The sequence below is a fragment of the Pantherophis guttatus genome, chromosome 2 (genome assembly GCF_059756535.1).
Source record: "Pantherophis guttatus breed Tessera chromosome 2, ASM5975653v1, whole genome shotgun sequence".
In the NCBI taxonomy this organism is placed as follows: domain Eukaryota; kingdom Metazoa; phylum Chordata; class Lepidosauria; order Squamata; family Colubridae; genus Pantherophis; species Pantherophis guttatus.
Genome location: NC_142064.1, coordinates 143906141 through 143933166, shown reverse-complemented (window position 1 = coordinate 143933166; position 27026 = coordinate 143906141). Strand labels below are relative to the sequence as shown.

At 40.7% G+C, this 27026-nt stretch overlaps 1 protein-coding gene across 1 annotated transcript in view; it reads right to left on the bottom strand.

Moving 5' to 3' along the window:
* Positions 1–3855: 3855 nt before the first annotated feature.
* ANKFN1 (ankyrin repeat and fibronectin type III domain containing 1) overlaps positions 3856–27026 on the bottom strand; it is a 171293-nt gene continuing 148122 nt past the window's right edge. Inside the window, exons 16-19 of the mRNA XM_034412490.3 lie at positions 24308–24476; positions 17682–17848; positions 13871–14084; positions 3856–6430 (exon numbers count right to left, since the gene is read on the bottom strand). Of these exons, the coding sequence (XP_034268381.2) occupies positions 5652–6430; positions 13871–14084; positions 17682–17848; positions 24308–24476 (1329 nt within the window). The 3' untranslated portion in view covers positions 3856–5651. The remainder of the gene's footprint in view (positions 6431–13870; positions 14085–17681; positions 17849–24307; positions 24477–27026) is intronic.

Below are 27026 nucleotides of genomic sequence, written 5' to 3'. Positions count from 1 at the left end.
CTTTTTATGACCCTGTAGTTCCTATTTAGGGTAGAGTTTACTGGCCAGATGCCTATGTGGAGTTCACAGCAGATATTTTCTCTTTGTGCCTTAGGGGAGAAATATCTGCCGCTACCTAGGATTGAACTCTCAGCTTCCAAGTGGGAGGCAAGCGTCTTCACCACTAGGCCACCACACTGCTTGAGATTGGTCTAAAATCACCTACAGTAGTAGGCTTCCTAAAGGAGTGGGATTTTGCTCAGCCCAACAATCTAACAGCTACACAACATTGCTGCTTGGAGAAATATGAAGATAAAGATGGAGGAAGGCATCCAGAAATGCATAATCAGCGATGGGTGTGGTAAACTGCTAATTTATGCCACTGTGTCATGTGGGATAGTGCTGAGTGTGTTTTCTGAGCAGCTGCAATGACACACATCCATGATGACAGTAGGGCATGTTGTCACCACTCATCAAACAACTTGTAAAATGAGCATGCAGCTGAAATGCAGGGTAAACCAGCTGAAATCCATACAGGTAGTCCTCGACTTACGATCACAACAGGGACCAAAATTTCTGCCGCTAAGCAAGGTTGTTAAATGAGTCAATCATATGACCTTTTTTGCCATGGTTGTTAAGCGAATCACTGCAATTGTTAAGCGAATCGTGCAGTTATTAAGCGAGTACCCCATTTACTCTGCTTGTCAGAAGCCAGCAAATGATGATCATGTGACCCTGGGATGCTGCAACCATCATAAGGTACATGCCAGTTGCCAAGCACTCAAATTTTGATCACATGACTGTGGGAATCCTGCAACACTTATAAGGATTAAGACCAGTTGTAGGTCCCCTGATTGGTTGTAAGTTGAGGACTACCTGTAGTCTTTTCAGTGCTAAAGATTTACAGGCCCCAAATCCCAGATTCAATCATTTGGAATACTGTATCAGGGAAATAAGGCTATGTGATTACAAGAAAGAGAGATTACTTGGAGATTCATTCACTACTCTAGGGCAGCTTCGTACAATGATATTGTAAGCCGTTCAGAGTCTCCTCATGGTGAGGTTGAAGGCAAACAAATGTAATAATAATAAAAAAATAGAACTGGAACAAGAGAGGTTTTTAAAGGTATTTTGTAGGATAAATGCGGGTAGCCCATAAAATTCTACATAATAACCTGCTTCCTGAAACATTTAGTTCTCCTGCAAATGAGGAGACCTCCTATTCACTGACAGAGCAAAACCAATTAATAAATGCTCAGCTTCTTTTGAGACCACGCCAATTACTATCTTTCCTTGGCTTGGCATAAAAATGCTTTGGAATCAGTCGATTTTTCAAAGAATGCTAGAATCAGTTGTAATGGGGAAAGGCAGCACATGTATATATGGTAACATCTAGCTCAATTCCAAAAGCATGGACCAAAAGCAAATTGTATGGAACTGAACAAGTGATCTGAATCTAATTTTGGAGAGTAAAATCGACTGAAAATGCAATTTAAAAAAAATACTTTTATGTTTCTAAAATTTCAAAAGGAAATCTTTATCCAGGATACCTTATTATACACAAAATCATACCCTTAATTAAAAACAAAAATAACTTATGGCTATGAATACCATTCACTCAAATAGATTTAGTATTTTTTAGGCTGATCAAATTTTCCATTAAAAGAGTATTTTGTACATTTCAAGTTATCAAAAATATATGTCGAAAATTAGATTCCTTTAATATTCTGTGTAAGAGCCAGTCCTCTTTTCAAAACACACACGTGGAGAGGCACGCAAAATACAGCAGTATTTTAAACATTTTTTAAAGAGACATGTACATGAAAATACTATTTGGGAGGCAAAATTCCCCGAGGAGGACAATTAACACACAGTATTTATAGTATTGTGCATCCATGTATGTACAGAAATTTAAAGCACACAAAATTGTGCATTTAATGTACAACTGAAAGTTTTAACATACACTCGGTTGCAAGATCAGCAACAAATTACAATAAGAATCAGAACAAGGACAAGCATTCAGTGGCCAAATTGCTTTCTATAGAACAAGGCCGGATGGTATTCAACAAGATTGGCTGAAAACACGTTGCCTGCCTCCCAAGTTGCTGCACGCACGCACGCACACGCACACACATACACAACCAAAGGGGGTGCATTTTTGGATCTCATGCTGGTTTAGTGGCAATCTTCAAAATATTGCCATTGCAGGGAGCCATTCCGGTTGTTTTGAGATCAAGCTAATCCTGCTGTTAATATCTTACAAATCTCATTTACAATTTTTTCCCCCCTTTCCTAAGATTTTTTTTTCCCCTAAGGGAGAAGAGTAGGCATTATTCTGCCTAGTGGCTAAACTTTCAGACAAGAGAGTAAACATTGGGAAATATTACCTGGTTTCTTCCTTTAGATAGCTTCTTTGCTACCCAAATATACCATCTTTCGTAACATTCATATTGTTTCCCTGTCCACCTGAGCAAAGCAACAAAACAATGGTTGGTCCAGCTCACCAATCACTTGACTTAGATTCAGAGGAATTATTCTGGAATAGCTGATTTAGGAATTTATCCCAGTTATCTTCCAGATTTTTTTAAAATAGGAAAACAACCCCCCTCCCCCAAAGTGGCCTGGTAACCATGCCTGCCCATCCCTCTTAGTAAGTGTGAGATAGGTTGTTCTTTTTTCACCCTCAATTATCTCCTCTTCTTGGATTTGAGGAAATGTAAGGAAAAATGAAAAATAAAACTCAAAGTGGGCCAGAACTGGGACACATTTCTACTGTATGCATACTGTGGAGCAGAGGTCTCCAACCTTGGCAACTTTAAGACTTGTGGACTTCAACTCCCAACTGGCTGAGGAACTCTGGGAGTTAAAGTCCACAAGTCTTAAAGTTGCCAAGGTTGGAGACCCCTGATGTGGAGCATTTGGCTTTTGTCATCAATTGTACTGAAGAAAACATGGAGATTGTAACTGCGGCACTAAGCTTCTGGCTGTTTTACTAATTCAAGGGATTTTTTAAAAAATTGTAGGACAGTAACAACAGGAGAGCTGTTACTGCTACATGGGGTGAGATTGCAATGGGTGAAAGAAGTGGAAAGCAGATCATTTGCCACAGGAACCACATACAAATTTAAAAAATGTGTGTGGTCTGGGTGCATTGTGTGTGTGGTGGTGGGGGGAGGGGGTTGTTCCTGTTGATGGGAAAAGTACACTCCTCCTGAAGAAAGTCTGAATTGTGCAACATTTTTTTTCAAATATACCAGAAACCTTTCCATAAGGCAGCATATCTATATAATCTATATCTTTATTTATATCTACATGTATATAAACCTCGTTATCTACAAAATCATCTACATATCTATGCCTTCTATCTACATCCCATAACAGTCATGAGCCAAGCATTTAAAGAGTTGACCAGCAACTGAATACATCATTTTGGTGAGCATGTATGTAAGACTTAGAATAAAAAGATGCATATATCTTTCAAAGCATTAATATTTAAAGACTCTTGGTATTCATTTTGGGAATAAAACATTCCCTTCCCTGTATGTATGCATGCATGTATTTATGTACACCCATACATATGGAACTCCCTTTTCTCTTCACAGCATTTCAAATTTTCATTGGCTCCACTGGAAAAAAAATATTTACACTTCAACAAAGAAGTAGACATAACTTTCTGCATGCTTACGGTAGTTTCTAAGCATTAATGAAAATGTGGGTAACTAATCCAGCAGAAAACTGAGTGCTGTTGTTTTTGTGAGTGTGTGTGTATGTGTGGGGGGGGGGAAGATTTCCTGCAAGTGAGCAGACACTAATGAATGCTAACTGCAAGTCTTGATAATAACATGGAAAACCTGGCATTTTTCCTTTAAATTGATAACTTGCTGCAAGTATTCACCTCTGCACATGCAAGAGATGACCAGTTCTTCTGTACACATCAGTGTAGCCAACAACTTCTGTAGAGGTGATTTAGTGCATTCAAATGGCTCCAGGATCTGAGTGTCTCCTGATAAGGTTGGGGTCTTGATTATTCAAAAACTTGTAAGCATGCTTGGTTCCTTCTGCTTTCCCTAGATATCAGTAGGCAGAGAACTACAGAGGTACCCATGCTCTTGTGAATAGTGCAAGTAGATACTTTACATTCTGTGCAAAAACTTTTTGATGATGGCCACATTGACTTGATGATGGCCTCATTGACTTGATGATGGCCTCATTGACTTGAGTAAAATTTTCATTTTGTTATCAATTAAACTTACCCAGAATGGCCTATACCCCTAACAGCAAAATCGTTTAATAGTACCGTCTCCTTCCCAAGTCCTGTAACGTACATTGATGATTCCCATGATACATTTCCATCTAAGAAGTGGTCCAAGGCAGTATTCCACAAGGCTAACTTCCCATCAAGAGCTACCTGGAGATGAGATCCTATATGAACATCCGTCTGCATACTGAGGAGTTGTATAAATTAAAGAGGATTCCAGTCCCAATGGTGTAATTTACATTCAAAATATTGAGATCAGTAGATTTCACAAGAAACAAAGATGAACTGTAATTGGGGGATCATCTCTTCAAAATAACTAATCAGTGAATTATGATGAAGAACCCACACCATTACTCCTGAGCCTGCCCACAAATTTATGTGTTCATTCTTCATTTTTGGTAGGGTGAACTGTCAAGTCCCATTGACTGAACAACTGAAAAGTAAAAGAAGGGATAAGGTGAAAGACTTCCTTCCAAATAAGATCGCCAACTGAAGTTGTCTCTAAAACCATATCTGTTTATATCACTTAGCTGGGTTTCCACCTGAAGAACATTGGGAATTACCAACCAATAATGTTCAAAAATGATCTTGAAGAGAGAAAGTGGTCTGATTTAATGATTTAGGGGAGCTATATCCTGAAATACATCTATTCAAATGGTATAGCTGAAAAATGCTGTAGGAGCAAAACTGCTCATAATCTTGTAGATATAAAAACCACAAACTAAAAAACAAAAATAAAACAGTGGGTGTGATTTTTTTTTTTTTTTTTTTTGCCTCCCAGTAAAATTTTGGGATCTTTTCAGTGATCTTTCCCACAGAAGGTTACAATGGAGGGAAAAGGGTAAAGTCGGATAATCTTCTTCAAATTTGTTTGCAGAGACCTTTTTGGCTGCACCACTTGCATCTTGTTATTCTTCAAAATCAACATTATTTTCTGAACAATTGTCTTTACTGATGTTGTGTTGCCCAGTTTGGTGAAACACAATAACTAGTTGTGTATAATAATAAATCAGCTCCTGGGGCCATGAATGCTACTCAATAAGCGAGGGACAAAGCTGACTATCTAGGATGGGAAAATTCCGTAGTGAAACATTTTAAGTTTCCTGAAAATTTCTTTTTCACATGAAAAAGATAACATTTCTTTCTGTCTTGTTAAGTATCCAATAAAGAGTCAAGAATCAGCCATCTAACTTTAGAAGTAGTGCAAGTAAGCATATATGCAAAAGTTAATTTTTACCCCCTATGTCTTTTCTTAGAAAACTATGCAGAAAATCTGCTCTCCATTTGGTAGAGACATGAGTTGGGACTTCTGCATGCAAATTTTGTTTTGAAGAACTAGTCTTCCATTTGTGGTAAGTGTGATTGTATTTTGAAGGCAGGGCAGAGGAGCAGAGCAACTGAGCAACATGATCTCTTAAAGGTCACTGCTGAACACTTCGGTGATGTTAGAACAAGACTGATCTTCTGCAATCCTGCCTTGACCCAAAGGGCTGTGCAAATCTGTATGATCTCCAGACTGGTTGCTACCTTCACTGGATAATGTGGTCTTGTAAGGCTCAACATATATTCTGCGGATGTTTGGCCTCAGTTCCTGGTATTTGTCTTTCCCTTCTTCTGGGAGACTTGAAGCATGAGGTAAGAAAGTAGTGCGGGGACAATCAATAGAAATGCTGATCTGCTCACCAGGAGTGGGCTCTTGAGAGTAGTCCATGGCTTGTGTGAGATGGGGAGTGTAGAGGCCTTCAGAAAGAGAGATAGACTGGGTTTCGCTGTGTACACGGAGCCAGCGATGGTGTCGGCTGAAATAATTGTAGTGCTGATGTTTCCCATGTTTTTTCTTCCCTAGGAAACTCAAAGTTTGCTTTGAGACGGAATTCTTTTCTGGGTTTTTTGGTGAAAGTCTTCCAATGGACAGACTCTGCATGTTGTCTGTAAACTGATCAACTTCTGTCTCTAAGACACTACTCCCTCTTGGGTTTTGTTTTGGAGTCAAGCAAGGTTTGATGTCATGGACTTGGAGGACATCTGGGGCGCTACCACTCAAACAACTCACAGCCTGATGGGAGATATCCTGGGAGGATGAATAAACCAAATCCAGTTCTCGTGGACTCAAAGCATCGCTAGAATCATAGTCACTGTCGGTTGGAAGGAACACCTCTGAGCAACCTTCTTCATCGGAATATGGCTGGGAATCTGCAAAGAGAATAAAAAGGCTTAACCCTGAACAGTCCGCATGTCTTAACTGTGCACCTAACTACCCTCTACAGAAAAATTAACCTGAAATAGGTTTCTTTGTTACCGAATAAGGGAGTCCCTACGGATTTTACTCCGCTAGTTGTTGCTGACTATAGGGGGCAGCGTGCATCTTCGTTTCAAGGCCATTGAGCCAGTGCTATCCAAAGACATTTCCGCAGTCGTGGCAGCATGACACCACGAAGTGCTGTAACCTTCCCACCTATTTATTTATTCACATCTGCATGCTTTTGAAGGTGGGCAGGAGCTGAGGTGAGGATGGGAGCTCACCGTATCACATGGTGCTCGGATCTCAAACCTGGGCTGCTGTCTTTCCAGCTAGCAAGCCCGGCTTAGTGTGATACATGAATTCAGCTGACGTCTTACTAATTAACTTTTGAACCACTGCACTGCTGTTGTTACTGAATACATTTCTATAAATATGAAGAGGAGAACTTAAGGACCATTTCTGATGTTCCCCTTTAGTAGAGGACATGGAGGAATGTATTACTAAAAATAGTGATGTTGATCAGGATGGGATTGGTGGGATCATGGTCCTTTGATGAGATAACTTTAATACTGCTTGCTCAGGTATAGCAGGATCCTCTTTTGTTCTGAGAAGGAGCTAAGCATGCTGGTCTCAAGACTGTGTAGAATTACTTGCCCACTAAATACAGAAGGCTCCATTGAAGAAATAACAAGAGGGGCTTCTTCTGAATTTTTTTTTTACTCAGGAATAGTCTCTGCTTCTGAGTAAAAGTCTTATTCAGCCTCCCACCCCCTTTTTTTTTGGTGAAGCCCTTTCTAGGGCTCTGCAATCCAGCCTGTTATGGAGCTCAGCCTTCTCTTCTAAATTACTACTTGCTATAAACGTTGAACTTCATTCACATATTGTCCTAAATCAGAATATAGTTTCTTTAATTTTGGCTTAATAGGATGACTAAATCCAACTGCTTTGCATTATAATTTGTGGTCTGTAGCTTAGTTTTATGGGTGAATTTAGTTAATGTAGCTTATTCAACAAGCCATGATTAAAAATATGGCTTAGTGTGATACATGAATTCAGCTGACGTCTTATTGCTGATAGGGCTACCATTTCTGGATTGTGAACATTCAGATGGCCACTGAGAATCATTCTGATACTTTTCAGCCCAGAAATGCTAGTCCTATAATTTTTGAGTTACCTGTTTAGTGAAATCTTGGTTTTTGATTCTTGGACCATGTCCTGCATCTGCTTTTGATCTCTTGATTTTGTTTGATGCTTCATCTCTTGTTTGGCATGGACTTCAGATAGGTTGATGACCTCACCATGAATTATTGGCTTTATGTATTCTTGACTTCTCTATCAGTCTTTATATCCAATTGTCCAGCCCCAGGACAATAAGAGCTATTATACTTTTAGGCTTGCTTAAAACTATTCCTCTCATTTGTATGCTTTAAAACTCTGATAACATATGAGGAAACAAGGAATCCATTAGAAGAATGTCAAATGAATGGCTGTTGTGCTAGACATATTTTCAGAGCAAAAGTAGGTCATAAACAGTGCCTAATTCTGCAGTGCTTTTAGTCTGAATGGAAATCTGTATAAGCTCTACTCTGAAATTTGTTTATGATAACAAACAAAAGCTATGTTTAATCACTATGATTACTCATTTAGACCCTGGATGCTAAATTCCACTAATATTAAGACAAATAGGTTAACAGATTTTTTTCTCTTCCGTTCAAACAGAATTTAGAAAAATGCAATTATGTTGCTTGAAATCTGAATGATTTGCATAATATACTGTGCAGAGTTTTAACTCCACTAAATGGGACTATAACAGGGATGGCTACCCTTTTTTTCCTCGGGTACCAAAAGTATGTGCGTGCCCACACCCATAATGCAATGCCTCCCACGCACACCGTGTCCCTGCGCATGTATGCGCAACCTCCCCGTGCTATCCCGCCCCGTGCATAGGCCTGTGAGACCCTCCACACTCCCCCTGCACATGTGCGTGCAACCTCCCTGCACCCTGTTTTGGGCCTAGCAGGCCTCCCTGAAGCCTCCAGAGGCCAGAAACAGCCCATTTATGGACTTCCAGTAGGTCCGTTTTTCGCCCTCCCAGAGCCTCCGTGCGAGACCTGTACTCACCTGGCATCCAAAACAGGCCACGTGGAGACTCCTGGGAGGGGAGGGATGGCATGGGCATGCGTGCACATCTCCCACATGCGCTGTAGAGACCCGAAAATCAGCTGGCTGGTGGGAGGCATGCGCGTATGCGTGGTGGAGCTGACCTAGGGCGATGGCTCGCGTGCCTGCAGAAATGGCTCCATGTGCCACCTGTGGCATTTGTGCCTTAGGTTTGCCATCACAGGACTATAACCTGTTCAAAGACTTGATTATATTACTGTTGATAAATTTTGGTGTGCAGGGGGACAAGTATGTTAGACTGGACAGAATTGAAATTCTGTCCAGTTCATTCTGTTCAGTTCATTCTGTTCATTCATTGCTTCCATGAAATCAGCTTTGTGCACTTGTGCGCGCTCACCTGTCACTTGCACAGCTCAGTTCTGAACAGGCTGTGGCCCAGTACTGGGTTGCGGATTGGGGGTTGGGGACCCCTGGTTTACATGGAATAAGGGGTCCAAGCACTAACCCTGCTCTGGAGCCTTTCTAGTGATGTGAGCTGTGGGTGCCATTAAAATGAACAGAGAAAGGGATAGATGGGTGGATGTACATAGGTAAGACTCAGACCCTGATGGGGAAAATCGGCCCTTGGAATGATTTTTTCAACACTGGCTCTTCAAGAAAATTGAGCCTGGAACCTACTACACTGGGAAGCTAAAAGGGATTATGACAAGGTTTGGGAGAGGCTTCCTTGGAGCCTCGGTGATGCAGTGATTAGAGTGCAGTACTGCAGGCTACTTCTGCTGACTGCCGGCTGCCTGCAATTTGGCAGTTCAAATCCGATCAGGTTCAAGGTTGACTCAGCTTTCCATCCTTCCGAGGTGGGTAAAATGAGGACCCAGATTGTTGGGGGCAATATGGTGACTCTGTAAACCACTTAAACAGGGCTATAAAGCATTGTGAAGCGGTATATAAGTCTAAGTGCTATTACTTCCCCCACCCTTCCGATGTTTCTGATGCATCATAAAATGTAGCTCAGTCTTTGGACCAATCAAATACAACCCCTGTTGTTACTCAGAAGGCAATTAACTTTTTCTTACTAAAGGGGGAAGCACAGAAAAGCTTGCTGCTTGTTTTTTCCGGCATTTTCTGGACTGCCTAACTTTAGACAGCCAGTCTAACCTTTGGGGACTTTCGCCAGCCGCAGGAGCTTGGATTCTTTGGAAAGTCCCAGGCTGGTACGTGATGCCACTCATCTGTTCCCAACACAAAACGGAGAGACCAGACAAGCGCTGAAAAAAAAAAAAGCTCCCAAACCAAACCAAAATAAAAACAAGCCTTCAATCTCAGAATGCAAACATCAGCTGCATGGGCTTCCTCCAGTAGATTTATTCTGATGCTAGACTGTTCGTGAAAGAGGCTCTGTATTTATGTGCAGATCTCAGTTTTCAGTCTGCATGACATGGGAAATAATTCATATCAATTTGTTACCTGAATTGTCTACTGGAGCGGGGAAGTGAAGAATATTGTGTATGGGCAGTGTGCTTCTGTATTTGTACGCTGGATGGATACAGGGGTCATATATATTCTGCTAGGACAAATCAGGCAAAATGGAAGAAGGTAGAAGAATAGGAATTCTTGTACTGCGGGCCACTGAGTTCAATGGAACGTTAACCCCCCTCCTTGTGCTTAGCAGAACAGTGATAATTGACACTTGTGTTCCCCTGCCTGGTCCTTTTCCAGATAGAAAGGATAGTTGTTATCCAATACATATGGAGGGCACTGGTTGGGGAAGGCTAACATACAAATTTTTACCATTTGATTCCTTTACTATTGTTATTATTTTTTTTTTAATCATGTGAAACGCAGTGGCTCAGTGGCTTAATGACACTGGAGATGGTCTTTGCTCCAGCGGTTCGAGTCTTAGCACTGCGTGGCAGGGGGAGGGGTGAGCTCCCGTACCTTGCCTCAACTTCTGCCCACCTTGCAGTTCGAAAGCATGTTCTGTGCAAGTAGGTAAATAGGTACCACTTGGTGAGGAGATCAGTTGGTGCTCTGTGCAGGCAGTCAAATGGTTATGGTGCCTGTTTACAAGGCAGCTCTGGGGAAGGGAGGAGGCCTAGGATGAAACTGCAGGAAGAGCTGCTTGTTTTTCTTTCTGGTGCGAAGCCAGCTCGCCTGCTTGTGGCACATCATGGGAAGTGCGCAAGAGTGTATCTGACAGAGCTGGTAAACAGGCAGCCAATGGCTAATGTAACAGTGCCATATAGTTGTTGTTGTTGTTGCTGCAGGTCTGTGTATTACATATTTTGCATTCCAGTATTGTATAATAATTCCTTTAGGCAACTCTCATGCCCCCCCCCCCCAATGAATAATTCTTCATATTTTGATCAAGTTTTAAGAATGAAGAACATATGGATCTTTAACATATAGTGATGGATCCAGAGTCATGTTAATAATTCTGTGGATGTCATCTCCAAATGCAACAATAACAAAACAAGTCCAGATCAAGTACGTTAATATTTTAGTTCCTGAGTTATGTTTCCAATATCGGGAAGATGACATTTATTTAAACGAGGCTGAACTTTTGTGCTCATGTTAATGGGCTTATTGAGCAGAGGATCAGCTCTAGTCATTAAAACCTACATACACAAACACACAGGGATAATGACTGAGAAAAAATAGGCCAATAATTGGATGATTATGTACCACCGGCCAGCAAAAGTAGCACTGGTTAGCTCATGTGTGGCAATGCAGAGATTTGTGGTGCAGCGTGAAAAAAGTTTTTGAGGGTTGGATATGATGTAACATACCCAGAGATGCTCAAGCAGAATAGTTTTAATACTGATTACAATATAGCATATGAGTTGTGCTTATGCTACATTGATCACATTGACGGGGGAATTTAGGAGCCAAGGCTGCCAAATTAGAGAAGGGAACTCTTCAGAATAGCAATAGCACTTAGACTTATATACTGCTTCACAGTACTCTAAGCGGTTTACAGAGTCAGCATAATGCCTCCAACAATTTGGGTCCTCATTTTACCGACCGCGGACGGATAGAAGGATGAGTCAATTTTGAGTCAGTGAGTTATAGATTGTCCCATGTTTCCCCCCAAAATAAGAACCTGTTTTATTTTATTTTGCCACCAAAAAAGGCACCAGGTCTTATTTTCGGGGTGGGGGGGAGATGTCATCCACTGACTCACCTCACTTGTGCATGTCGCCCCTGGCCTCCTTTTCGCTGTCAGAGGCCTTCAGGAATTTCTTCGGCCGGCAAGGCCAGCAAGGCATTCCTGAAGGCCTCTGCAGCTGATAACAGAGCTCCAGATTGATCCGGAGCTCTGTTATTGGCTATAGAGGCCTTCAGGAAAGTCCTTTAAGAAAGGCCTCTGCAGCCGATAACAGAGCTCTGGATTGATCCCGAACTGTATTATTGGCTACAGAGGCCTTCAGGAAAGCCTTGCTGGCTGCAGAAGAAATGAGCTGAGGTGTGCAAGGCCTAGCTGCAACTATCCGAAGGTAAGTAGTAGGGCAGCACCACCCCCCATCCCCACTCTAGCTTAATTTTTACCCGTGCACCAGGGGTGGGTTCTATTTACCTTTATTACCGGTTTGCAACGGGATCGCTTCGCTCACACATGCGCCTTGCTTCTGAGCATGTGCATAAGCTCCTGCGCATGCGCAGATTGCTTCTCATGACATCAGAGTCACTGGGCGGATTCTCCCACTGGTATTACTACTGGTTCTATAGAACCAGTCCAAACCGGGGGCAACCCACCACTGCCGTGCACCCTGGAGTGGGTGGGGTCTTAATTAGGGCTTATTTTGGGGAGGGGGAGGGTTTATATTGGGCGCACATGTAAAAATCAAGCTAGGACTTACTTTCGAAGTAAGTCATATTTTCGGGGAAACAGGGTAGCAATAGCAATAGCACTTAGACTTATATACCACTTCACAGTGCTTTACAGCCCTCTCTAAGCGGTTTACAGAGTCAGCCAGCCTATCTCGGTCCTCGTTTTACCCACCTCGGAAGGATGGAAGGCTGAGTCAACCTTGATCCAGTGAGACCCAAACTGCCCAACTGCTGGCAGCCGGTGATGAGCAGAAGTAGCCTACAGTCCTACATTCTAACCACTGCACCACCACGGCTCATAGATAGATGATAGATAGATAGATAGATAGATAGATAGATAGATAGATAGATAGATAGATAGATGGATGGATGGATAGATAGATACATATAGATCAGTGGTGGGTTCCTCCCGGTTCGGCCCAGTTCTCCCGAGCCGGTAGCGGTGACGATGTGATATCACCAAACCGGTTCTGCCCCCCCATCCCCCTGCTCCCCACATTATTCTTACCTTTTATTTGGCCCCACCCCCAATCTATTGCTGCCTCCTGAGTCCCAGATGATGGCTAGAGGGAAAGAAACTGTTTAAACTCTTGCTGCGGGGCTTCAAAGGGCCGTGTTTAAAAGAAAACAAATGAGTAGACCAGTGCCTGCAAAAATAAATGGGTAGACCAGTGCCTGCAAAAAATAAATGGGTAGATCGGTACAGCTCTGCAAGCAGTTAAAAGCCTGGTAGACCAGTACCTCTGCTAAATCCTAAATAATTGTCACATGACCATCAAGCCTCACCCACAAAATAAGCCATGCCCACAGAACCGGTAGTAAAAAATTTTAGAACCCACCCCTGATAGATACATAGATAGATAGATAGATAGATAGATAGATAGATAGATAGATAGATAGATAGATAGATACATATAGATAAATAGATAGATAGATAGATATAAATAGATAAATAGATACATACATACATAGATAGATAGATAAATAGATAGATATAGATAGATATAGATAGATAGATAGATAGATAGATAGATAGATATAGATAAATAGATAGATACATATGGATAGATATAGATAGATACATAGATAGATACATATAGATAAATAGATAGATAGATAGATAGATAGATAGATAGATAGATAGATAGATAAGACAGACAGACAGACAGACAGACAGACAGACAGACAGACAGACAGACAGACAGACTGACTGACTGACTGACTGACTGACTGACTGTGCTTCCCTGGTTAATTTGACTGAATAATATGTCTGGAGTGGAGTCCTATCATAGAGATGCCAAATCCAGTGGGAAATGTAATACAGCTACTTTGAGTTCTTTAGATAGCTCTAGCTTACAGTGGTGACTAAGTCCTACTGAATCAGAAACGGTGGAAAACCTTGTGCCTTGATGAAAGAGACGATGATATTTTCCCCTTACCAGCTTTTCTCCTTGGCATCTCCATCTCTGGGGAAGGAGGTGGGGATGGAAGACAGTCAAGATGGGAGGATGTGGAGCTTATTTTTTTCTGCAGGGGTTCCTCTGAGAGATCCAGAATTTTCACGAGAGGCAAGCCAGAGGTTGTCGGTCTGTACCGTGCATACTGCAATGCTTCATTGATCCACCTCATTTCCCGCCAGATCTCATCAATTTGCTGCATGAGGAAGTAATACAAACATATTTTCACAAGGAAACTCTTGTTTTATTTTGACAACTTTAATTGATTTCTGTTAACTGCGAGAGAAAGATAATCCTAGTAGAATTTGATAATGATCTTCAAGATGAACTAACTTCTCATGCACTCAAGATTTTTTACACTATACCTTCTCCTTCCCATTTCCCAGAGCATTTGCATTTTATTTGCATGATTAATTTTGGCCTAGCTAGGAAACCAGATTTCTTTGAGTTCTGACTTTCTGAGCTTTTGGGAGAGATGATAGAGTTTTTTAAATATCTGTTACAAAAATGGTCAGAAGTAATTATGTTTCATAACTTTGTTTTTTTTCTTCTCTTGTTTATTTTCTGGCAACTCTTTTTCCTTTTTTCCTTTAGATTTGTTTTTTACTCTATGCAAAATCTTCAAAATAACTAGCTTAATAAATAAAATCGATTCTCAGACCCTGGATATAATTTAAGATATTAATTAGATTCTTTGCCGTCAAGCATATCATATCCTACATTTCTTGGCAACTACCATAAAGGTCTAGTGCAATTCCTTAAAAACAAGGAAGATGTGCACATTGTCCCCTGTGATCTAGTGTCCACCGGTATATACTAAGCTGTGCCTTGATAGATGGATACACAGCTATTTCATGTGGGCATTTCCCAAATGTGTTGTGGGGGGAATGTTAAAACATGTGAGAAGGTATTACCACACACATGTGGTGATGTTCCAGCTTGTTAATAAATTAATAAATAAATAACTTTATTGTCATTGTACGTGTTTACACAGTATACCCATACAACGAAATTCACTTAACACCTAAAGACCAGGTCCAACACACATAACAATCCCCAAACACACTCCCACCCACCACAATTCTCCACCCCTAAACCACCCAAACATCCACACAACAGACCAAGTAATACTGTCCAACAGCTCACTGATAGTGACCCTTGTTACAAGTTCAGCTACTGTATATTCATAGCTCTTTATTATCCCCTTTTTACAGGTACATTAATATTGCCTATAAATAAAATAGGGAAATTAATTAAAATCTTCTAAACCAAAACTTAGGAGAGAAAACATGGAAAGCAAAACTCAAATTTGTAAATCAATAATGGAACATTGTCTTAGTTTTAAAAAACCTTTGAATAACCATTGATTGGAATAGTATTCACAATAATTTCCAAGTTTGTTACACGGTGCCATGCTTTTCTGTTTGCATTTTAAAAATTTTGCTGGTTTTTTAATACTTGTTTTTTCTTTTGCAAACTAACTATTTGCCATCCAGAGTCATGGGCAGTCATATAAATTTTGTAAATGAATAAACAACCAAATAAATCTTTACCTCTCGTGTGATGTTATCCAGTTTATTTTGATGTATTTAATAGAACAAAAGTACAGCTGCTTGATTCTGACTATGTCTTTAAGATGCCTGATATATAATAAGGCACAGTTAAATGAAGATTTACTTTTAAATTTAGCTTCAGATATTTGTTGTATCTTAGTCAATCCTGAAAAAAGTTCTTTTCTCACAATTCCATAGCTTAGTTTGCTACAACGTATTCATTGCCTATTTATAATTTTTACTATCTCGTTTCTCACCCGTTCCTGTTTCTGAATACTCTTTATGGGCTCCTTGATTCTTTACAGTGTTTGGATTGTATAGTGACTGACTTAGATCTAGGATCATACAAATGTTCTTGTGGTTTTGCGGTTGCGGCTGAAGATTGTGGTATGTGGTAGAGTGAATTAATGTTTCTTTCCCCCCTTTTCTGTTGCCAGTAGGAGGAATACAGCTGGTTTTCATTTGAGAAGGAACCTGACAGGTCCAATATGCTGTCACAGTAATTTGGTACAAACATAGTGGTTTAAAAAATGGCCACATTTTCATCAATCATAAACAATCATGCAACCAGGATGTAAATTTCTGTCTTCTCTATGAAATGTTTGTCAGGAGCAGAACAGACCTCCTCACTTGTTAGAATCTTTAGCATTCGGTATGTTATTTAAAAAAAAAAGTCTTAAACAATTAACAGTGTGTGAATGTATATAATAATTTATGTCTTCTACTTTTTTTTAGCATAAGTACAAGGTTTCATTGTCTTCGTTTATCAAGTTTTTGACTGCAGTTTGTTTTTAAAAATATAGAAATGAAAGCATTGCCAACAATTATTTACATATCTCCCTTAAATCACACTGTACTCACTAAAGCACCAAGAAGGAACAAATAATTAGTGCAACGATTGGCATAAAACGAAATCTCTTTATGGGGTGATGAAGCTGCTGGGAATGTAGAGTTAAAAGTCAGAGGTAAGGGGAATAGATAACCTATGAAATGACCTATCTGGATGGAGAGAATTAGGGAACAGGTGGATTGGGTAAAATTAGATTAATACAAGTAAATTTAAATATGGTTAAAAGCTTTATATTAAGTGGTGTGGAAAAGAAGGCATTTGTTTCAGAGTTTTAAACCAAGGCCTATTTAATACAGCTAATGATTTATTTACAAAATGTAAATAATGTGACAGTAATATCACAAAAGAGAAATGGATTGTATCCTGGATTCAAATTTAAGATTACTTGAAACTATCAGAAATGGCTAAAGAAAGCTGCCAATATAAACTATATTTTAAAAAATGGATTGAGTTGGTATCATCAAACTGGGGTTGATTCATAGCAACCACATTGATAGATTTTTCTCTAGGACAAACTATTTCCAATCTGGTCCTTCAGATCTTCCAATGGTCCCGTTGTGAACCGGTAGTTAAGTTAAGTAGAACCCACCCCTGACCTGTATTACTTAAGAATCTCCATAGACATCCTTCTACCTTTGCTTGATTTCTTGGACTCATTTACTCTCAGTTACTCTCTGCAATGTGCAGCTTTTGCTCATGCGGGAAGAGGCATGGGTTTCAGGTAATCCTCAATTTACGCCTGTAATGAAACCTTCCCATTATGACCGTAAGTGGTGAAAGCTGTAACGCAGGTCATCATGTCACTGATGCGATTTTATACATTGTTTATGGTGGTTATTAAACAACTCACCATGGTTGTTAAGTGAACCCATTGTTTGCTATGGGGTATTTTTTTGCCAAAAAAAATGGAAATAAACATTGTTGTTCAGCAAAATTGTTGTAAATCATGGACATGTGACTGCAAGGCACTGCAAAGGGCCATAAATGCAGAACTGTTGTATGCCCGAAATATATTAATGTGACCACAGGTTAGGGCTGCAGCCATCCAAACTTTGGAAGAAGGTTGTAAGTACCTTGGATGGAGGGCTCTTGTAACTCTGAATGGTTTCTAAGCAACCAGTCATAACTCAAGGACTACCTGTATAACCCCAACTGACAGATTTTTCTATAACACTTCAGTCATATAATTTCATCCCTGAGATTCACTCATAAAGTAAGCAATTTGAACAAGACGGGAGGGAAAAGTGAAATAAAATCTTCATAAAACTTAAGTTATATTTTAACAGTCACCTCTTTATGCCTTGCCTCACCCAACAAATCTCTGCTTAGGTTCCCAAATGCCACCCCTGCCAGAAATTCAGCCCCGACTAGTGAGAAAACAGATTGTTACCTGTATATAATCTAGGACTTGTTGGTGTCTTAGTTTAGCAGCAGCAACTTCACTGTCTGAAATGGCTTCCCTTAGGGACTGCTGGGTGCTCAGAAAATCTAGCTCTATGACAGCGGAAAGGCGGCAATAGAGACTAATAAATTTTTCCTTGTAACTGCAGAAATGAACTGCGGAGACAACAAAGCACAGAAGTAAGTGTATTAAAGGGGGGGTCCCGCAAAGACTTACCTTTCGAAGGAGCTTAATCAAGATCAGTTGCCATAGCTTACATTATTCCCTGAAAAACAAAAGATTATGCGAAGAGCTGAAACTACAGAAGGGTTTTTCACTGTTACAGTGAAAACACAAAAGCATCGTGTAGGGCCTTAACATCAAACAGAATTATGTGACTTAAGCTTTTGTGGATCAGAGACTACCACAGGTATTAAAATAGATTAGCAGACTAGAAAGATAGCGGTCATATATCTCACTTGCATATCTGGCTGTATTTATTGTTACGTTTTGGATGTACTGAAGACCTGCCTTGAAATTTTACAAAGTGATTCCTCATCATTGTCCTTTATTTTATTCTGCTTGGTCTCGACTGCATCGTTCTGCATTGCCAATGGCCCCCTAAACATCTCTGCATCTTACCACATTTAAAAGCTTTTGCCACACATGCTCTATTTATCAGGCTTGTCAAACTGGCAGCCCGTGGGCCGGATACGTCATGCGCAGGCCACGCCCACCCCAGCTCCGCAAAGGCAAAAAAATGCCGCGAGATACGTCACAATCCGGCCTGTGATGCTATCGAGTTTGACACCCGTGCTCTATCTATTAAGTCCTTAGGGAAGGTCAAAATGATTTTTTTCTACTGGATAGTTTCCTGTCGATGTAAAGAGTAAGCAAGCTTCAAATGTACACAGAAATCTCAATCGGGCAGAATGAAAACGCAAGCAAGAGTATGCTTGGACATAGGAGTTCATCAGGCATGGAAAGCCAGATAAAGCTTTCTGCTTCAAACACTATGCTTCTTGGACTGAAAAACGACCAGGGGTTATTCATGCATCATTTGAGTAAAATCTACAAAGTTGTGTTGATGTAATCATAAGCTCATCATTGATGAGTTTATGCCAATGAATAACTGCTTTGTCTCAATTATGTATCAAATGAGCAGTAACATCCATTCTAAATTGTACTTGACTCCTTGGTCTTTGCTACATAACCAATTCAAGGACAATATTCCTAAACATGCCTTCCATGCTTTTTTATGCTTAAAATAGGATAATCCATGGATAATGGAAGTTCTAGTTCAGGGGTGGGCAATTGTGGCTCTTTTACAACCTGTGGACTTCAACTCCCAGAATTCCTGAGACAGCTTGGCTGTCTCAGGAATTCTTGGAGTTGAAGTCCACAGGTTGTAAAAGAGCTAATAATTGCCCACCCCTGCTCTAGTTCATCTGAAGGGCATAGCTTCCTATACTCATTATACGTACATTACTTTTGTTCCTGCAGTGAAGTAGAGGTTCACATCTATCACATCTATCTATAAGAATTTCCTACAGATGCTGGGCCATAATATTTTTCTGTCTCAATAAGACACACACGAGGTAGTGTTAATTAAGATCTCAGTCCACCCAGAGTAGCAATTATCTCATTACAAATTCATCTAGTCCTTATACATAAGAAAAGACCAAGGTATATGAATGGGTTATGAAAGAATCGGTGTTCAGCTACATAATGGATCAAGGAAAGAACACTAGATACTGTCATAGACCATATCAGACTCTGTCCACTTCTCCATGTTTTCAATCTTGCCTAGAGCAGGAAATAAGTAGAAGGTCCTAATTCCATGTTGTTGTTATTGTTTAATGTGTATTGCAAGAAATTGAACCCAAGACCTTCTGCACTAAAAATATGCGTTCTACCTGTATGGAAGGCATGAACCTTCCAAACCAGGCTCAAGTGTTTTAAAACAAATAATTTAAGTAGATTAATACTAATCTAGTCACCAAATGTTTCATATTTCTGAAACAGATGCTGTGGCAAACCCTGATCTCTCTAGTTTATAAGCTGAAAGTTTGGTGGCACTATATTTCTTTTTAATTTGAAAGTGGTAGTTTCCTTCTCCCATGCTCCCACCCTCAATGACATGCATCCTGATGTGCCATTCCAAACCGCTGTTCTACTAGCTTTCATTTAACAGAGCATCATAAATTGAGTTTAGGAATATACCACATTTTTCAAGAGAGAGCTACCAATTTCAAACTTTGATTCTTCCCCCCTCCCCCGATTTTTTGAACACTATCGGTTTAGATCATGATATAGAATGTTCTTCCCTCTTTGTTTTCACCCAGATGAATTAGAATAAACTCTCATAATTCCCAGATAGTACATTTGGAGAATACCAGGTTAATGAAATATATGGATTGAGATGAGACTCAGATTTGTGAAGGGTTATTGAACAATACTACCTCTGTGCTCTGCCTGATAAAGAGCTCCATGCAATTTGAAAGTGCACAAACTTTCATTACATCTACAGATACTGACCCAATTAAAAAAATAATTGTGTATTCCTTTCTGAATATGGATTTTCAATTCTGGTTAATCATGGTGCTTCTCCTCCCTACCCCCATAAAACTGAAAAAGAAAATACAACAGCAATAACAAAAAATGAAGGGGTGCAAGTTTGCATTTCTGTTCATGCTGTTCATGACTTATAAAAAAAGCATCTTGCCAGATTTACATCTTAGGTGTGATAATATATTGATTGGAGAAACTCCATTAAACATTATTTCTGTCTCCAAAATAGAAAGAAACGCTGCAGAGCTAAACCTGGACTACCCCCTCACTCTTTGATCATTTTCTGTTCTGAACAATTACTACAGGCAACCACGAAGCACATCCTACAGGCAATTATGTGTGTTTCATTAAAGCTTTCTCAGATAGTATCAGCTCTACACACACTGGCTTCTTCTTACACAAACTATAACCACTGTGGATTAATACTGAATATTTATTCACATGCAATGAAAACCCAATAATAGAAGGAAAAGGCCTTTGCCACACGTTGAATTCAATCTCCAAAAAGGTACTTGGTGCACACAAGAGTGCAAAGTCAGCAGCATCTCTGTGCATCTTATTAAAGCAGCTTTCTCAGAAACAGGCCATAGTCTTTTACAGGTGCTGCAGGATCCAAGGAAAGGATTAGGCTGCTTTAAGAAGTTTCAGACAGGTGTTGCCGTCATGCTCTGTGGACAACTAGGGAAGTTTCTACAAAAAGCCTCTCAGTGTCATGACAGCAGTTTATGTAAGCTGATCTAAATGTGGGTTATGTGCCATCTTCTCAACAAAGCTCTCCATTGACATAGTTAGCCTCTGGTGGACTTTTTTTTTTTTTTTTTTTAGCATTCACTGGATCACCATCATACTCTACTTACAAACTTCCATGATCAATGCTGCTTGTTTAGGCTCAGCCCATATTTTGCCTCAAAACATCCCACATTGAATGTCCAACATCTCCAGAAACAACTATTAAAGAATCCTACTTAAAATCTTGGCAACCCACTTCCAATCAGCAGTGTCAAAAATACAAGGAAAGTTGCAGTAATAGGAAAACTGTAATAGATTCTTATGGTCCTGCCTCTAACCCTTGGATGTTAAACTCAAGGCCCGGGGGCCGGATCTGGCCCTGGGGATACTTAGATCTGGTCTGTGGGGCCGCCCTGGAAAATAGAGAAGGACCGACCCACGGTGCCTCTGCCAGTGAAAATGGAGCTGGAGAGGGCCATGGGCAGCCCTTGCAAGCTCCATTTTTGCTGGGAGACTTGCAAGAGGCCATCACAGCTGAAAACGAGAGCCGCGAGAGCCATGAGTGGCCCTCCAGAGCCCTGTTTTCGATGGCAGAGGGTTGCAGGAAGCCGTCGCAGCCGAGAACGGAGCTCAGGAGTCCATTTTCACTGGCAGAATGCTCGGGCCACCACAGGCGCCCCCGACACGAGTGATGTTAAACTGGCCATGCCCACTCTGGCCACGCCCCACTCTATCTCCCCAAAGTCAAACACAATCCTGATGCAGCCCTCAATGAATTTGAGTTTGACACCCCTGCTCTAACCTAACATGGGTAGCAGCCTAGTGCTAGCAACTAGTCACGGTGCAAATTCAGTGGGTGATTTGTTTAGCACAGAATATTTGAAACACTTCAGTAATCTCCTTAATAGAATTTTAACTTCCCTCAATTGTTTTATAGGTTCAGCAGGTTTTCTATTGTTTTAAAGCTATACCTGCAGTTGAATGTCACCATCTCCTTTTAACTGCTTGAAAACCCGTGGGGTTGTTTTAACCTAGATATATATTTTAAGATCTTCCCAAGCCCTTTATATCCCTCTCTGATCATGCCAACATATTTTTCAGCCGTGTCTGAAAAAATGAAAAAAAATCAATACTGACTTTCCCCCCATCATCTTCCAACAGGGCTAATTTCTCTGAGCATCTTGGAAGACTCACAGCTTACCCTACACAGGTGGCACTTTAGCAAAATGACAACTGCTGTTTTAGTTTCAGAGCTGCATCTCCTTTACTGTGGTGTGGTTTGTAAACCAGGTCTATAACGTTGGTGTAACAAATGTTAACTTTAGCAGAGTCATCTGTGGTTTCACAGTTAAAGATCCAGTAGCCACCAACTAATAGGGAGTGGAAGTTTCCAATATTTGGGAGGTGAATCACAGCTATTTTATAGGCACTAGGGGAAAATGTGCAATAAATCAGAAAATGGCCTCTGCTCGAGGGCATGAGATCAGTTACTTTTTGTTTGGAAAGTAAAATTGAGCTGTTAGTAGAATTCTCCCTGGAGTGCTTACGACTCCCGCATTATAAATTCACCGCATTGAGACAAATGAGAAGAGCAGCCTCAATTCTTATTGTTTACGTCAAACTGCTTTACTACCTCTGTTGCCTGCGCAGAGCTAGAGCGGATATAAAATGCGCTTCTAATCCTACTGGAAACATCACGATTTCTGGATGTACTTTTTTTGTACAGTAGCTTGGAGTGCACTTAAATGGCTACTGAGAATGAGGGTGGCATCTCTGGCGGGGTGAGTTGAGCTTGATGCGCCTACGCTCCTCCTTTTTTCCCCATGAAAAATATGAAAAAAGGAATCTCTGCATTTTGCTGCCAAACTTTAGCAGCACCTCTAGGGACTTCCTGGGTTTTACAAAAAGGAATAAGGGATGTACAAAGTCTAACCCTAAGCCTCAATGGCCAAAGCCAATCCTTTTATACCAAGTTGAACATCGGATGCTTGGCCCTGTTGGCAGGGGAACCTGTGAATTGTAATCCCAAGGCATCTGGAGATTACCAGCTGGGAACCATTTGCTTTGAATCCTACAAGTAATATTTTATTGTGGGAATGGGCAGCATGGAGCCATGAGCAACAGGGCTATTTCTCGGCAGTCTACCAAACTCCAAGCCTTTACCAAAATATCATTTAATTTAAGAATTAAACAGAATACTGAAATACAATGTAGGGACATCTAGCACCATAGTGTTGACAATCACACCTTACAATAATGGTAAGAACATCCCCTAGGGCTAATTTGCCTTCTGGTTAATGAGCGTTTTGTAACTGGCCATGTGTACAAGCAATAGCAATAGTACTTAGACTTATATACCGCTTCACAGTGCTTTACAGCCCTCTCTAAGTGGTTTAAGAGTCACCATACAATCTGGGTCCTCATTTTACCGACCTTGGAAGGCTGAGTCAACCTTGAGCTGGTGAGGATCGAACTCTTGGCAGTCGGCAGAGTTGCCTGCAATACTGCATTCTAACCACTGTGCCACCACAGCTCTTGCCAGCAGATTGTGAATCAGCAAATCACTTTGTGAGTGTGCTAATCAGATTCTCTCAAAATTATAAATGTGTCCCTGACCCGATGGAATCAAAGTCGATCTAGTTCAGCTTCTTATCTTTTCTGGTTGTATCTGGGAATCTAGACGTGGAGGAAGCAACCCCTTTTCCGCTGTTGTTCCCCAGCCCTGGTGATCAGGGCAGCTATTCTTCCAAACAAATGAAATGGAATTACTCCAGAAAAAAAAAAAAAAAAAACCACTGCTCTCTTCCAGAATGACTCCTAATTAGCAACATTTGTCACAGAAATGCTTTCTCTCCTATATAAAATGACCGATGCATACATACATAATGGATGTATTTGTCTGAGCTCCAACTATTCTGCGTAGGCAAATAGCGGCAATTATGAAGAACATCAAAATCACCGCTAAGCCAGATCGACCCACTTTGCTTTGCTGATTAACTCATTTCAGAATGACCTGATTCTGCATGCTTTACTACACTCAAGGGTTGTGTGTTGCGTGATATCTGGCTGGCTTCTTCAGGCCGGGAATGATGACTAGCCTTCATAACCTAGTTAGCGGGTCTCTCTCTCTCTCTCTCTCTCCCCCTCCTCCCTCCCTCCCCCCTCTCTTATCTGGAGTCAGAGAGAAAAAGTGATGTTGCCAAGAAATCACATGATTTATTGACTCTCCGCTGAGGAGGGGGAGGCAGAGACTGGATGGGGGAAACAGATCCAACCTTGTGATTTTATTGTGAGGCAAGTGGGTTAATATTTCTAGGAGAACCAAGGTAGTATACCGAGTTCAAACATCTGAAGAGGGAGGTTAAGGAATCCTGTGTGAAGGGTGTAAGGGTTGTTCTGTCCTGGGGCAGTGCAGACGTCGTCTGAGGCAGGGAGCAGGAGAAGAAAGGACACATTGTGACCCAGTTCCAACACCTCCTGTGTATACAGACGGAACAGCTTAGCCTACAGAGGGACACGCACAGAAAAGAAATGAAGGGAGTGGGAGGAGGAGAAAGTTATAACATGGCATTTATAGCAATACCCCTCCCTCACAATGATATAAAACATTAAATTCTCACAACTATCTCCACCAGATAGGCAGTGTCTATAAAACATAGGCATTTGGATGTGGGTGAAGGCGTGCAAACATGCACACATCACACACACACACACACACACACACACACACACACACTCACACACACACTCACACACTCACACACATTCATATTGAGGTATGCTTTTCTTAATCCTGCTTCAGAAAAGGTGTCATGCTCTAATGTTCCCCATTCAAACATACATATACACAGACAGCCCCAGTCTCACCCCCCCCAAATAACATCCGTGTTACTTATTAACCAGAAAACCCACTCTACGATCTTTCCAAGATTTTGCATTTGGAAATCATTCATTTGGATTTTCATGTAAACATGAAAATCAATTTGGTTCAAATATTGAGAACTTTATTTAAAACAACAACAACCCTAGGTAAAATTCTGGAGGGTGTTTTGTCTGCTCCTTTGCCTGCCACAATTTGGGACAATGCAAATAATAATAATAAAAAAAAAAATTAACAAGCTGCACTAGAGAAAAACATGAAAGTCAAATGACAGTGTATTTTTTAATTAAGGATTCTTTTTACTCCAAACCAGGGGTGAAATCCAGCAGGTTCTGGAGAACTGGTAGCGGAAATTTTGAGTAGTTCGGAGAACCGGCAAATACCACCTCTGGCTGGTCCCAGAGTGGGGTGGGAATGGAGATTTTGCAATATCCTTCCCCCAGGAGTGGGGAGGGAATGGGTATTTTGCAGTATCCTTCCCCCAGGAGTGGGGTGGGAATGGGGATTTTGCAGTATCTTTCCCCTGCCACGCCCACCAAGCCATGCCCACCAAGCCATGACACGCCCACCAAGCAGCGCCTACAGAACCGGTAATAAAAAAAATGGAATTTCACCACTGCTCCAAACTGAATTATGGATTATATCTACCCTGGTCTACTCTTCCCTAAAGCATTGCTCCCGTTACAGGCTGGAATCCTTTTAGGCAAAGGGAAGAAATGCCACTTATTTCAAAATGGGATGAATGCTGTACAAATATTTCAGAAGCAGATGTCCAATATTGGCTGGTAAGAAATTCTAACTCTTAAACTTGAGATATGCTGCCTACAATGATTCAACACAAGTCTCCTTCATTTATCACTTTATCTTTAACTTTTTTAAAGGCCTAGAATCGGGCCAGATTCCACCTCCCTTCAATACAATATTCCCCATGGATGAATTGTTCCAATTTAAATGGTTATGCGTTGGGGGAATAGTGATCAGATTTGTTACTTGAAAAAAAGACTAACCACAAAGAAGATAGTGAATCTGATTATAGCTTGGAGTTCTCTATATCCTTGGTCACCTTTGTGTAGCCATAATAAAATGAGTTTATACAAAGTAGCTTTACATTAAGGGTGAAAAAAAAGGACTGTTTATGCAGCAACGTTTAAGATGTATGAACTTCAACTCCCACAATTCTCTAGTCAGCGTGTTATCCAAGTTTCTCCAGATTATCCAACCACTGATACAGATTAACAAATTCATTCTGAAACTCACAGACCTTGTAAGCAAGATGTGCATGTTGTTGTTGGACTGGAGTGCCAAAGTTGGAAATATTAAGGAGCAAAAATTTTTTTTTAAAAAAAATTGAATTCTATGGCCTAAAAAACTAAAATGAAGCAGGAGAACAACTTGATTAATTTATGTCAATCTAATGTCAGTGATTTCTTCATGGTTTACAGTCTTCCAACAGTCAAACCGATACCCATATATTGGATTGTTGATTGAAATAAAATTGATTATAGTATTGGTATAAGCAGATGGAATACCTTGTGCTATGCTGATAACACTCTACTGAAGGCTGAAAATGCAAATGATCTGCACTCTCTAGGAAGGAAAGCCAAGAAGGACAGTGAAAAAAAATGGAACTGATTAAATATAAAGACTAACCAAAGGAAGCATCTTCATCATAATCATTTCAAGAAACCGTGTAGAGCGTAACAACAGATCACGACTGAAGACAATTGTATTTGGATGGCTCACTTGGCTCTTGTGAGCTGAATCTGATTGCATGACAAAGGCATTGGTGACAGCTAGGATGTATAACCAGTGGTGGAATTTAATTTTTTTTTTTACTACCGGTGTAGGTGTGGCTTGGTGGGTGTGGCTTGGTGGGCATGGCAGGGGAAGGATACTCCAAAATCTTCATTCCCATCCCACTCCAGGGGAAGGATATTGCAAAATCCCCATTCCCTCCCCACTCCTGGGGGAAGGATACTGCAAAATCCCCATTCCCTCCCCACTCCTGGGGCCAGCCAGAGGTGGTATTTGCCGGTTCTCTGAATTACTCAAAATTTCTGCTACCGGTTCTCCAGAACCTGTCAGAACCTACTGAATAGCACCCCTGTGTATAACCACAAATTATTCTGTTTTAACACAGCATTGTAAGATGCACCCTGGGGCAAAAGCTTGAT